This window comes from Oncorhynchus mykiss, chromosome 26 (genome assembly GCF_013265735.2).
Source record: "Oncorhynchus mykiss isolate Arlee chromosome 26, USDA_OmykA_1.1, whole genome shotgun sequence".
Classification (NCBI taxonomy): Eukaryota; Metazoa; Chordata; class Actinopteri; order Salmoniformes; family Salmonidae; genus Oncorhynchus; species Oncorhynchus mykiss.
Window position 1 is genome coordinate 25,125,837 of NC_048590.1, and position 14,774 is coordinate 25,140,610.

The window sequence follows — 14,774 nt, forward strand, 5'->3', positions numbered from 1 at the left end:
GAAATTTGGTGACTGAGCATGCCACTTCTGTATTGTGTTAGAATTCCTTTTCTACTAAGCGCAATGTTGTGAGTAAGAAGGAAATTAGGGTTCCAAAATGTAATTTAGCTTGTTTTAATGGCACTGCAGAATACACAAGATCCTGAAGTCTGGGTGGTAATGCCAAATTCTCTTCTATAGTCTCCATGAGACTAAAGCATTTGAATCAAACCATGTTGACAGGGGGTGTAGCACAAAGCCCAAAACTTAAACTGCTATTTTACTGAGCCATTTACTTTATGTTTGGTTTCTCATCTTTTCTTATTTTTTATTATCTTACTGTTGTTGCATTGTCGAGAAGGAACCTGCAAGTAAGTATTTAGTTGGACGATGTGTACCACGCGTATCCCGTACATACCACTAATAAAACTTGAAACTAAAATTAGGCAGAGAAAGCCCGCCATCTCCCTTGTCACGATGCATACGGGAGAGTTTAATTCGAGGTCGCTCTCCTTTCCATATGAATTTAGAGACTAAAGACTAGATATTGTCCAGGTATTTCTGAGGTGGAGCTAGTGTAATCATTGCAGAGAAAAAGATAATTTGGGGAAGAATATTCATCTTAATGATGGTTATTTTAGCTTGTAGAGAGTTGGGAAGCTGTAAACATTTAGAGAGGTACGCTTCTACTCACTTATATATTTCTTGGAAATGATTTCAATCCATGTTTTGAGGAAAATATCTATGTAGTATACCCAGATATTTAAAGCTCTTTACCAATGGGATGTCATTGGGTACCATTGACAGAGTGAGTCCTAAACTTAATGACATCATAGCTGATTTTGTCTCGTTCATTTTGTACCCAGAGAGGGCACTAAAATCAAATGTAGAGAGTATGTGTGGTAATTAAGAGACAGCATTATCAGTGCACAGAAGTTTGCCATCCACATATAAGGATATGCGATGGGAGGTTTTATTCAACATTTGGGGTGCTGTTTGATTTTCTGTGCTAGCAGTTAGATGAAAAGGGTGAAGAGCAAAGGCGAGATTGGGCATCCTTGGCGACAGCCTCTGGATACGGGGAATTGCGTGGAGCAATTGGCCCCTGTTGTCACCATGGCAGAAGGATTTGCATATAAAACTTTAATCATGCTGATAAACTCGGTTCCTAAATTAAATCGCTCTAGTACCGACCATAGAAAATCACACTCTGACCTATCAAGCGCCTTCTCGGCATCCAAGGAGAGAACGGTGCATGGCGATCTAATGTCATTAGTGGCATGAACAACATGTAATAAACGATGCAGATTATCTAAGGCTAGTCGAGTTTTAATGAACCCTGTCTGATCGTGATGCACTAGTGTAGTCACATAGGATTCTAAACGGGCTGAGAGAACATTAGCATACAATTTAACTTCCGAGCACAACAATGACAAAGGTTTATAGTTACCTATTAGAGTGTGATCTTTATTATGCTTCAGAAGTACCACAATCATTGCAGTTTACACCATTGTGAAAAGATCCCTTGTCAACAGAAGTCAGAATCAAATCATGTAGAAATAGGCCTAATTTATCCCAAAAGGCAAGGTAGAATTCTGGGATGTACCTTTTTTCATATTTGTTAGTGCCTATTTAAGTTCATCCAATGAAATGGCTTCCCCAAGGGATTGTGATGCTTCGTTGGAGAGGTAAGGAATATCTAGGTAATATCAGATTTATAGAGCATAGAGCCCTAAAACTAAACTCTGGACCTTTAAGACAGTTACACTGTGTTCTTTCATTGTTACCCTCTAATTAGGGACTCATTTAGACCTCAGACACCAGGTGGGTGCAATTAATTATCAGGTAGAACAGAAAAACAACAGGCTCTGGACCTCATAGGGTAAGAGCTGAATACTCCTGGCATAGATTAAAATGATCCAAACTCTGCATTGATTTCCAAAGGATTAGTTAACAAGACATTCTGTGCTTTAATAGCTGTAATATTAGAGCATTTCTAACTGCTTCTGAGTCTCATTGTTAAAAGATGACTTGGTTTAGCCCCATTAAAATAATAGTTATGTCTGGTTGGATGATTTAAGAATTCTGCCCTGTGTCTGAGCAAATAATTACGTTCTAACTGCATTTTAACTGCATCTACTCTTTTCTTTTTGTCATCAGAGTAAGAGTTTTGTTGTTCTTGTTCCAGCTTAGCCAAAGATATTTACAGTTCGTTAATTGTTCTCATTCTGGTTTTATTAAGGTGAGACACAAATGACAACTGAGAAGTTCCTGATAGTCCCTTTATAGACTTGCTTAGGCTATGGGTATCTTCAACAGACCCAACATTCTGTGTTAGGAACACATCTAGTTACTTTTCAAATAGTAATTCTATATTGAAACGCCAGCGTGATGCTCTCAGAGGTATCAGGAATCGTTAGTTTGACCATTCCAAAGTCATGAGCATTAATATGGAGTTGGTCCCCCCTTTGCTGCTGTAACAGCCTCCACTCTTCTGGGAAGGCTTTCTACTAGATGTTGGAACATTGCTGCGGGGACTTGCTTCTATTCAGCCACAAAAAAATCAGTTCCAGACCATTATTCCTCCTCCATCAAACTTTACAGTTGGCACTATGCATTCGGGCAGGTAGCCTTCTCCTGGCATCTGCCAAATCCAGATTCGTCCGTCAGACTGCCAGATGGTGAAGCGTGATTCATCACTCCAGAGAACGCATTTCCACTGCTCCAGAGTCCAATTGCAGCGAGCTTTACACCCCTCCAGCCAACAATTGGCATTGCTCATGGTGGTCTTAAGCTTGTGTGTAGCTGCTTGGCCATGGACACTCATTTCATGAAGCTCACAATGTACAGTTCTTGTGCTGACGTAGCTTCCAGAGGCAGTTTGGAACTCAATAGTGAGTAATGCAACCGCTTCAGCACACGTTCTGTGAGCTTGTGTTGCCTACCACTTCGCGGCTGAGCCGTTTCCACTTCACGATAACATTATTTACAGTTGACCAGGGCAGCTATTTGATGAACTGACTTGTTTGAAAGGTGGCATGTCGGTGCCACGTTGAAAGTCACTGAGCTTGTCATTCTACTGCCAATGTTTGTCTATGGTGGTTGCATGGCTGTGTGCTCAATATATACGCCTGTCACCAACTGGTGTGGCTGAAATAGTCAAATCCACTAATTTGAAGGGGTGTCCACATACTGTACTTCTGTACTGCATGTACAACATGTACTGAAAATGTGTCATGTACTGTATGTCTAGCAGAGTAAAAACAAAATTGTCTAGACGTAGGATTGAAAAAATGGAAATATATCAGTGAGATTAAAATCCTTGACCAAGTTGTTAAATGCCACTGACACAGGTGCAGGAGCTGTTTGAGATTCGTGGCCAGAGCAGTCCAAAGCTGATAAAACGGCATTCATATCCGCACCTATGATCAGAGAAAAATCTGTAATATTTGCCAGAAACTCCGTTAGATTATCACATGTAGGATCATACTGGGTTGGAGCAATTTTCCTACCTGAGATTACCGTTTTGATATACTCTGAGTGTACAGAACATTGTAACTACTCTTTCCATGACATCCAGGTGAAAGCTATGATCCCTTGTTGATGTCTCTTGTTAAATCCACTTCAATCAGTGTAGATGAAGGGGAGGAAACAGGTTAAGGATTTTTAAGCCTTGAGACAATTGAGACATGGATTGTGTATGTGTGCCATTCAGATGGTGAATGGGTAAGACAAAAGATTTATGTGCCTTTGAACGGGGTATGTTAGCACCTACTAGAAGAACTGCAACGCTGCTGGGTTTTTCACGCTCAACAGTTTCCCGTGTGTATCAAGAGTGGTCCACCACCCAAAGGACATCCAGCCAACGTGACACAACTGTGGGAAGCATTGGAGTCAACATGGACCAGCGTCCCTGTGGAACTCTTTCGACACCTTGTAGACTCCATGCTCCTACGAATTGCGGCTGTTCTGAAAATTGGGGGTGTAACTCAATTTTGTACATTCACTTCGTACACTCAGTGTATGATATCCTACCGTCTGCACCATATTTTTCCAGAACAGTCACTGATAAAATACGTCTCATAACAACAAGGGAGCACTGCACAAAATTCCCCCATCGCATCCCTACTGTCACGTTCTGACCTTAGTTCTTTTGTTAAATCTTTGTTTTAGTATGGTCAGGGCGTGAGTTGGGTGGGTTGTCTATGTACCTTTTTCTATGTTGTGTTTTGCGTTTGGCCTGGTATGGTTCTCAATCAGAGGCAGGTGTCGTTAGTTGTCTCTGATTGAGAATCATACTTAGGTAGCCTTTTCCCACTTGTGTTTCGTGGGTGATTATTTTCTGTTATGTGTATGTCACCTTTCAGAACTGTTTAGTTTCTCCTTTGTTATTTTGTTCAGTGTTCTCTGTTTAATAAATATAATGATGAACACCCACCACGCTGCGCTTTGGTCCTCACCTCATTCCAACGACGAGCGTCACACCTACTGTATCAAGATTAGGTTATAGAGCTCCTATCTGAGTTAACCTGAACAACAGTATAACTCATTCTCTTTCAATAGTTCCATCCTCAGACCCTGTCGAGGATTTTTATTGAATGAACATACCGTGTCAGTCGTGGCCACATTACAAATAAATCAACTTTGTGTTTCTGACAGTCAAGGAATGATCAGTCTGTAAATGATCGGCCATTAACAATATAGTCCAGACCGTCTTCACTCATGTCCATCTTCTTGCTCTAGCCAGCTCTCTCCATTACTGTTTTCAACTCAGTCCAGGCTAGTACTGATGTATGATGTAGTATGTGAAAAAATCTAAATCAATCTGAACAGTCATACTGGTCAGTTTGTTAGTAATCCAGCCGGAGAACAAGTCTGAATGCTGGCAATCATATAAACTATCCTGCGACACATCCATACCCGCTAATCTTCGTCAACCTCTCGCTGCAAATTGAGAAAATCCCCTGCGTCTTCTTTGGACTGGAACGTGACGTTTTCCGCACCACGAGTGAGTTTGAGTGTGTAGGACACAGCAGAAATGTGTGGAATCCGCGTTTCCGAGACAAACTCATCAAAAAAAGAAACGTCCTCTCGCTGTCAACTGACTTTCATTTCAGCAAACTTAATTAACATGTGTAAATATTGGTATGAACATAACAAGATTCAACAACTGAGACATAAACTGAACAAGTTCCACAGACATGTGACCAACAGAAATGGAATAATGTGTCCCTCCCCCTGAACAAAGGGGAGGTCAAAATCAAAAGTAACAGTCAGTGTCTGGTGTGGTCACCAGCTGCATTAAGTACTGCAGTGCATCTCCTCCTCATGGACTGCACCAGATTTGCCAGTTCTTGCTGTGAGATGTTTACCCCACTCTTCCACCAAGGCACTGCAAGTCCCGGACATTTCTGGAGGGAATGGCCCTAGCCCTCACCCTCTGATCCAACAGGTCCCAGACGTGCTGAATAGGATTGAGAACCGGGCTCTTCGCTGGACATGGCAGAACACTGACATTCCTGTCTTGCAGGATATCACGCACAGAACAAGCTGTATGGCTGGTGGCATTGTCATGCTGGAGGGTCATGTCAGGATGAGCCTGAAGGAAGGGTACCACATGAGGGAGGAGGATGTCTTCCCTGTAACGCACAGCGTTGAGATTGCCTGCAATGACAACAAGCTCTGTCCGATGATGCTGTGACACACCGCTCCAGACCATGACGGACGCTCCACCTCCAAATTGATCCCTCCCCAGAGTACAGGCCTCGGTGTAACGCTCATTCCTTCGACAATAAACATGAATCCGACCATCACCCCAGGTGAGACAAAACAGCGACTTGTCAGTGAAGTGCACTTTTTGCCAGTCCTGTCTGGTTCAGCGACGCTGGGATTGTGCCCATAGGCAATGTTTTTGCCGGTGATGTCTGGTGAGGACCTGCCTTACAATAGGCCTACAAGCCCTCAGTCCAGCCTATTGCGGGAAGTCTGAGCACTGATGGAGGGATTGTGCATTCCTGGTGTAACTCGGGCCATTGTTGTTGCCATCCTGTACCTGTCCCGCAGGTGTGAAGTTCAGATGTACCGATCCTATGCAGGTGTTGTTACACGTGGTCTGCCACTCTGAGGACGATCAGCCATCCGTCCTGTCTCCCTGTAGCGCTGTCTTAGGCATCTCACAGTATGGACATTGTAATTTATTGCCCTGGCCACATCTGCAGTCCTCATGCCTAAGGCACGTTCACGCAGATGAGCAGGGACCCTGAGAATCTTTCTTTTGGTGTTTTTCAGAGTCAGTAGAAAGGCCTCTTTAGTGTCCTATGTTTTCATAACTGTGACCTTTATTGCCTACCGTCTGTAAACTGTTAGTGTCTTAACAACCGTTCCACAGGTACATGTTCATTAATTGTTTATGGTTCATTGAACAAGCATGGGAAACAGTGTTAAACCCTTTACAATGAAGATCTGTGAAGTTATTTGGATTTTTACAAATTATCTTTGAAAGACAGGGTCCTGAAAAAGGGACGTTTCTTTTTTTGCTGAGTATATTGGCTATTCTCATGTTGTCTCTACGTTGCAAGTCCTGGTAGCGAGTCAAACCGGTCCATTCTGATTTGGCCCTGAGTTGACATCTCCTCACATTTGTCAACTCTATCGCCAAGCTTTGTGCACTCAGCTCGAAATCTTTTAAGATCAGTAACTCGCTTGGAAACGTCATCCTGAATAAAATCCAACTTTGTTTGTACTCCAGTAAACTCACAGGCGATGAATTCATTATTTTGCCATAAGTTCATCTAGCATGGAAGCTAGCGCTTTGTTGTCAGGAGATGAAGCCCTTGATTTAGCTCGTAAAGCGTGGTGTTCCATAGTGAGTAATTTACTAAATACTGTTTAACAGATTAGCTGTTAATACATCCATGGAAATGGTTCAGAAGTGCTCTTGGGTAAAACGTCAAAAATGATAATGCAAGGGAAGGAGCTCCTATTCCAATACACTTTTCTAGGCTTACATGTTAATTTCGCTTTAATGCAATTCATTGAACTTTTGTTCCTTTCAGAAATGATTGTGCAGCAGCAAATTTGAAAAAGATTACCAAAGTATTATTTTCACTCCACTTAACCTTCTCATCAGTGGAATCAGCCTACCACTGCTTTCAGCCATCGCTAACAAGCAAGCCTCAGAATCATTCTATAACCATGGCAACATCCTCCACTTCCTGCATCCCCATCTGGCTCATCTGCTGTCTCCCACTCTCAGCCTCACTCAGTAATTGTGATCCTTTTTCATGTTCACCACCAAGTTGAACGTGTCTGATCCATATTGTGCTCCTTTATCATGGTCCCCCGGGTCCAAGTTCTTCCTTGAGCCAGCAATATATTGGATATTGAGTCTTTCATGAAGTCTTCCAATTCCCCTTGGCCAAGAGAGACTTATTGGGACCTACCATAAGTAGCCATGTAGCTGGCCTGGCCTGAATATTAACAGTGAGCCACTATGTTAGGCTGAGTCTCCCCCTACTTAGGCCTTGGCTCCTGTCTTGCATGACTAGGTTCACTCCCTAGATGAAGCAAATCAATTTAAAGTGTTACATGAACTCTGATAAAGTGCCACAGTCTCACCAGTTTGTGCATTGATCTGTTGTACATTTCAAAACCCTTATATCATGTGATGATAAAAAAACATCTCCTGGAACCATGAACTATGACATCCATCCCCAAACTGAGGATGACCTGACTGAATGGTCGGGTGGATGATAAGAAGGGGTTAGAGGGCCAGGCTAGACCGGTCCCAGTGGTTCTATCTCATTAGCCTGCTGTGGGTTATGCCTGCTAGGAGGTCCAGTCCCATCTCCTCAGTCAGTTCTTTAATGTCACACAGGACGAGGAGCTAATTCCTTCCAGGCTCTCAAAGCGTTATTTTTGCGGGTTTGCTGTGTGGCATGCTGTTTCATCAGTGTCGTTTAGCTGATTTCTCCTCTTGAGTAACTTCCTGGTTGTGGAGGTGGATGAAGGTTGTAGTGAAAGGGAGCTCTCTTGGCAAGGAGCCAGAGAGCAGGGCTCTGTTTCAGGGGTGATGGGTGCTGTGTCTGTGTCCTGTGTGTTTGTGTGTGTGTGTGTGTGTGTGTGTGTGTTTGTTTGTGCGAGCGTGCGTGCGTGTGTGCGTGAGTGTGTATGTGTGAGTGTGTATGTGTGTGTGTGCGCCCCTCTTCTCCCATGGGGAGTCTTGGCAGCAGGTGTGACATGCCGTAATGGGAAATTATGCTGCCCGGTGCAAAACTCTTCGGAAAGGGGTCACCCACTGTCAACTCAACCAAGTGTGTAACAGAACAACCACTCAGCCTTTAATGAAAGCTGTCACATTTTTGTTAGTGCAGAAGTTATTAATGGACATTCATATATTGTTGTTGGGGTTTCCATCTTTGAGAGGAGTCTCCTGAGATGTGAGGGGTCAGTGTTTGGGGCTCATCACCATAGGGTTTTAATTATTGCGACGCTAGGAAATGCATGCCAGGCACATTTAGTCCTCTTTCTTCAACAATCATGAACGTGATCATTCATCAAGTGGTAATATGCAGATCTAGGAACAATGCTATGGATGTTCCCTTAGCTCTTCAAAGAGTGGGGTTGTATTTTACATCACCCTTTATTTGCACTTTGCAGTATACCAGTAGCAGCCTAGAGTGCAGTGATCCAGTCATTTGTCGTGTAATAATCAACCCTGTGCGTCTCTCCTTTCTCATCTGTGTTGCCCTCTCTGCAGGATGTGTGTCTCTCCTTTCTCATCTGTGTTGCCCTCTCTGCAGGATGTGTATCTCTCCTTTCTCATCTGTGTTGTCCTGTCTGCAGGATGTGTGTCTCTCCTTTCTCATCTGTGTTGTCCTCTCTGCAGGATGTGCCTTTCTAACGTACTGCGCCAGAGAGTCAGCACTGAAGGCCCAGAGCGCCCTCCATGAACAGAAGACTCTGCCAGGGGTAAGTGCCCCTGATCTGCCCTCTGTCAGAGGCTAGGGCCCCCGGGTCCAGGGCCTGGCATGGGACATGTCTGCATTAATGTTACTACTCTTAACACGACCACATCACATAGACACTCACTCACACATACTGAACTGAAGTCAGCCACACTGACGCCTTGCACAACGTGTTATGCTCACAATATTGATATATATATTTTTATAAGACAGGCATGATGGTCCATCCTGTCCTTTTTCTGTCCTCTCGTCATCTCTCAAAATGTTTACACACACACACACACACACACACACACACACACACACACACACACACACACACACACACACACACACACACACACACACACACACACACACACACACACACACACACACACACACACACACACACATAAGCCCATCCAGGACCTACAGTATGCTGGATATGTTTCTGATCCTATGTCTATATACAGTACAGTATGTACATGGGGATGTATCGTTCTAGACATAACATCCTGGGAATCAGAGGTCTGAATGAATCCAGCCTGTGGCCCCTGCAGAGGAGAGGGCCCCCTGCTATGTCTCCAGATCCCCTCCCTCTTCTCCCTGATTAGAGCCTGGTTAGAGTCTCTGGGCATCCATCCTGGTCCCCAGGGAGGGCGGCAGGGGAGAGGTGGATGGGGCTGGGGGCTTCTCTGTGGTAGATTAGTCAGCTGTTTGCAGTGCTCTGTCTGGATCTCCTGGGTAATACATTGAGCGTTCGTTCCACACACCACTAACACTGCTGTAATGGAGTCCCTCTGAGACCACCTCTTGTCTTTTAATTCTCACTGCTTTCTAATGAGGTGATTGTTGTGATTGGTTTATATACTGTAGTGCAGGTATTCCCCCAGGGGTACACGCAATGCCGTCGGGGGTACGCCAAATTCATTTTTTATTCACTTAAAAAAAAAAAAAAAACATTTTCTTTGTAACTTTGTTTTTCCTTCACATTGTCAAACATTGATATTTTCCAACGGGGCTATGGATTTGGGTGAGATTTTTTTCTCACCTGAGTGGCCTTGTTTAACTGCCAAAAATAAAATTAAACAATCTAGTGTTCAGCGAAATAACAACACAATGTCAAATACATGTAGGCTAGTCAAATAGTTAACATCCAATCACCTTAACCGTTACTCTCTTCTGGGAATTCCACTAATGTATGTAGCCAAACGTAGCTGCTGCTCATGTTGGTATCAGTACTGATGGTGCAAAAGCCATGACAGGGAGACATAGTGGAGTGATAACGCGCGTGCAAGCAGTGGTTCACTTTGTTAAAGCAAGGCCCATGAACTCTTGTGTATTTTCTGCAATATACAATGATATGGGCAGCGACCAGCGACGCTTTTACAACATACAGAAGTGCGCTGGTTATCAAGGGGCAAAATATTGGCACGTTTTTTGTAATTGAGAGATGAGCATAAAGTTTTCTTTACTGACCATAATTTTCACTTGTCTGACCGCTTGTATGATGACGAGTTTCTCATACGACTGGCCTATCTGGGTGATGTTTTTTCTGATCTGAATCTAGGATTACAGGGACTCTCCGCAACTACAGTATATTCAATGTGCGGGACAAAATTCAGGCTATGATTAAGAAGATGGAGCTCATCTCTGTCTGCATTAACAAGGACAACACACAGGTCTTTCCATCATTGTATGTATCATTGCAAATGAACTCAAGCTTACGGAAAATGTCAAATGTGATATATGGAAGCACTGGAGTTGGGTGCACAATTATGCAGGTATATTTCCGAAACGGATGACACAAACAACTGGATTCGTTATCCTTTTCATGCCCTGCCTCCAGTCCTGATATCTGAACAAGAGAGCCTCATTGAAATTGTAACAAGAGGTTCTGTGAAATGTTTATTTAATCAGAAGCCACTGCCAGATTTCTGGATAGGGCTGCGCTCAGAGTATCCTGCCTTGGCAAATCGCGCTGTTAAAACACTGATGCCCTTTGCAACCACGTACCTTTGTGAGAGTGGATTCTTGGCCGTCACTAGCATGACAACTAAATACAGGCACAGACTGTGTGTGGAAAATGATTTCAGACTCAGACTTTCCAATACAACCCAAAATTGCAGAGTTATGTGCATCATTTCAAACACACTCTTCTCATTAACCGGTGGTGAGTTATTTACAATTTTCGATGAACAAACAAGATTTTATATGTAAGAGGGCTGAATGAAGAGCAAAATTATTGATTATTATTATATTATTATTTGTGCCTGGTCCTATAAGAGCTCTTTGTCACTTTCCATGAGCCGGGTTGTGACAAAAACTCACACTCATTCTTATGTTTAATAAATGTATTGTATATTGTGTGTGTGGCAGGCTTACAATGATGGCAAAAAACAACATTTGAGAGTGCGCTGACCCTGGTGCTAGAGGGGGTACGCAGCTGGAGGTTGAATGTTTGAAGGGGTACGGGGCTATAAAAAGTTTTTGAACCACTGCTGTAGAGGTTCCTGCCTTAATCGCATCTGGATAAGAGCCAATGTTATGAGATTTGGGTAAACGTGAGTTGTACTATAGTGAATAGCTCCCAGCAAGAGGTCAGTCCTTCAATCTGCAGCAGAACCACATAGAGATCCATCCTCCCATCCTTCCCTTGCCCTCCTTAATAAAGAGGCTGTGTGAGGTGGCAGGCCAACCGTCATACGTTTTTTTTTTATCAGGCCTTCTGAGGTCCTTCACGGCAGCCCTATGATGCTCCTGCTCTTCCAGACTGTCCAGACTGGGCTGGCTGTTCCGGGCCTGACTGTGCAGTCTGGATGCGTGCACCTCAAACAGTCAGGAAACCTAAATGTGCAGGCCTTAAAATGGATCATCAGGCAGGTTGCAGGCCCTTTGGAAAATAAAACCAGTCGACCAAAAACAGGGCTTGAATTGCACATGAACTCGATTAATGAAGGCTATCATGCCGGCCAGTCCTTGTCTGCGGTCTGCCAGGGACCAAAACAGGCAGGGCCAGAGCAATATGGCTCACTGGCTTGTCTTGAAGAGAATTGCCTTTTGAGGGCAGAAGGTGAGGGACGATAAGAGCTTTCCAAATTCCTCTGTAGATGTTCAAAGTGCCATGTTTCCATCATTATTGTCAGTCTGTTTGAGAAGAGGACTCTCTGGAGCTGGGAGAGTGAGAGGGGAGACGGGGAAGAGGACGGGATGGTATGTGTGTGATCTGCAAGGAGTCACCAGAGGTGTCGTGCAGATTGACTGAGAATCTCAAATTCTGAGGAATCTCAAATTCTCAGTCTTAGCCAATGTCTCTTAACCATGCTGCCGTCCAAGAGGACATTCTGTTTTGTTGGGCCGTATTTGTGTTTTTGTTTACATACAGTTGAAGTCGGAAGTTTACATACACTTAGGTTGGAGTCATTAAAACTCGTTTTTGAACCACTCCACAAATTTCTTGTTAACAAACTATAGTTTTTCCCATAATTATTTAGACAAAGATTATTTCACTTATAATTCACTGTATCAGAATTCCAGTAGGTCAGAAGTTTACATACACTAAGTTGACTGTGCCTTTAAACAGCTTGGAAAATTCCAGAAAATTATGTCATTGTTTTAGAAGCTTCTGATAGGCTAATTGACGTAATTTGAGTCAATTGGCGGTGTACCTGTGGATGTATTTCAAGGCCTACCTTCAAACTCAGGGCCTCTTTGTTTGACATCATGGGAAAATCTAAAGAAATCAACCAAGAACTCATAAAAAAAATTGTAGATCTCCACAAGTCTGGTTCATCCTTGGGAGCAATTTCCAAATGCCTGAAGGTACCATGTTCATCTGTACAAACAATTGCACGCAATTATAAACACCATGGGACCACTCAGCCGTCATACCTCTCAGGAAGGAGACGTATTCTGTCTCCTAGAGATGAATGTACTTTGGTGCGAAAAGTGCAAATCAATCCCAGAGAAACAGCAAAGGACCTTGTGAAGATGCTGGAGGAAACAGGTACAAAAGTATCTATATCCACAGTAAAACAAGTCCTATATCTATATAATCTGAAAGGCCGCTTAGCAAGGGAGAAGCCACTGCTATAAAACCTCCATAAAAAAGCCAGACCACGGTTGGCAACTAAACACGGGGACAAAGATCGTACTTTTTGGAGAAATGTCCTCTGGTCTGATGAAACAAGAATAGAACTGTTTGGCCATAATGACCATTGTTATGTTTGGAGGAAAAGGGGGGCGGCTTGCAAGCCGAAGAACAACATCCCAACCATGAAGCACGGGGATGGCACTATCATGCCGTGGCAAAATGGCATAAGGACAACAAAGTCAAGGTATTGGAGTGGCCATCGCAAAGCCCTGACCTCAATCCTATAGAACATTTGTGGGCAGAACTGAAAAAGTGTGTGCGAGCAAGGAGGCCTACAAACCTGACTCTGTTACACCACCTCTGTCAGGAGGAATGGGCCAAAATTCACCCAACTTATTGTGGGAAGCTTGTGGAAGGCTACTCAAAACGTTTGACCCATGTTAAACAATTTAAAGGCAACGCTACCAAATACTACTTGAGTGAATGTCAACTTCTGACCCACTGGGAATGTGATGAAAGACATTATTCTGACATTTCACATTCTTAAAATAAAGTGGTGATCCTAACTGACCCAAGACAGGGAATTATTACTAGGATTAAATCAGGAATTGTGAAACTGAGTTTAAATGTATTTGGTTAAGTTGTATGAAACTTCCGACTTCAACTGTATCTAGTGATTACCAACATGTAAGTGTCATCATGGTGTCTTTATGTCCCGTTGATATAATCTGCCAGGCAGGAGTCAGTGTGTACTCTACAGTAATGTCATCAGAGGCTAAACAGCCTCCTCTGGAATGCTTATAGGGCGTTACGCTTACATGCCCATTCAGCATGTTCCCCAATGTAGGGCATGCAGTGTGGTCTTTGGACAGGTTAGGTCATCTCTGTGAATGATTTCTCCACGGATCCGATTCATTTACCCCTTTCCCTATAAACACGCTCCAGAACATCTCTCCGCTGTTTGCCAAATGGCCTCCCATCACGCTTGTTTTGGAGCCGGTAGAATCTTGAAAAGAAGCCGCTTCTTCTTCTTTCCCTTCCAGGCCGTGTGGCGGATGCATCCTCTACTCCAATTAGCTGCTGGTGGAGGATGAAACAGGCCTGTTAATTGACGCTACGTAAGCCCAAAAGCCAATTATAAAGTCTGCTGCGGAAAAGGACCCAGCACCTCTTTCTATTTTACTCTCATCCTCCTCCTTTCTATACCATACGTTTCTCTTTGACTCGTATCCCCCTCCCTCCTTCCTCTTTCTCCCAACCTTTCTCTCTCTGTCTCTACAGCACTCACTCCTCCTTCCTCTTTCTCTCTCTGTCTCTACAGCTCTCACTCCTCCTTCCTCTTTCTCTCTCTGTCTCTACAGCTCTCACTCCACCTTCCTCCTGTCTTTTTGTCTGGCTGATGTGTGTGTTGAGGTGCTGCCCCAGCCTCATGCTTGTCATTTCATCATGCGTGGCGGTGTCTGTAGAGAGATCCACATTTCTTGCTTTCTGACTGAGAGCTCCACATGCACCTGACCCCTTTATTAATAACCAGGCAGCCAAGCGCAACCGCTGTCTGACTTTAGCCAGGGAGGTAAGTAGAAAGGAGGAAAGGTTCCCCACCCAGCAGTTCAGAACTGTTTATCCTCAAACTTCGAAGGGCCTGAAGGTTCTGCTTCCACTAAATTGAGTAACAGAATATAATGTTTTCCCTGTAGTTTCTTCCCTTCTTATTTATGATATATTTTTGGGGCTAGGAAAGGCAGAGAAAATTG

At 43.6% G+C, this 14,774-nt stretch overlaps 1 protein-coding gene across 25 annotated transcripts in view; it reads left to right on the forward strand.

Annotated features, from left to right (window-relative positions):
* Positions 1-14,774, forward strand: part of LOC110506471 (CUGBP Elav-like family member 4) — a 192,531-nt gene that overhangs the window by 10,020 nt on the left and 167,737 nt on the right. For all 25 annotated transcript variants that reach the window (XM_036963211.1, XM_036963216.1, XM_036963213.1 and 22 more), the window contains exon 2: positions 8,867-8,949. In XM_036963211.1, coding sequence (XP_036819106.1) covers positions 8,867-8,949 — 83 coding nt within the window. The remainder of the gene's footprint in view (positions 1-8,866; positions 8,950-14,774) is intronic.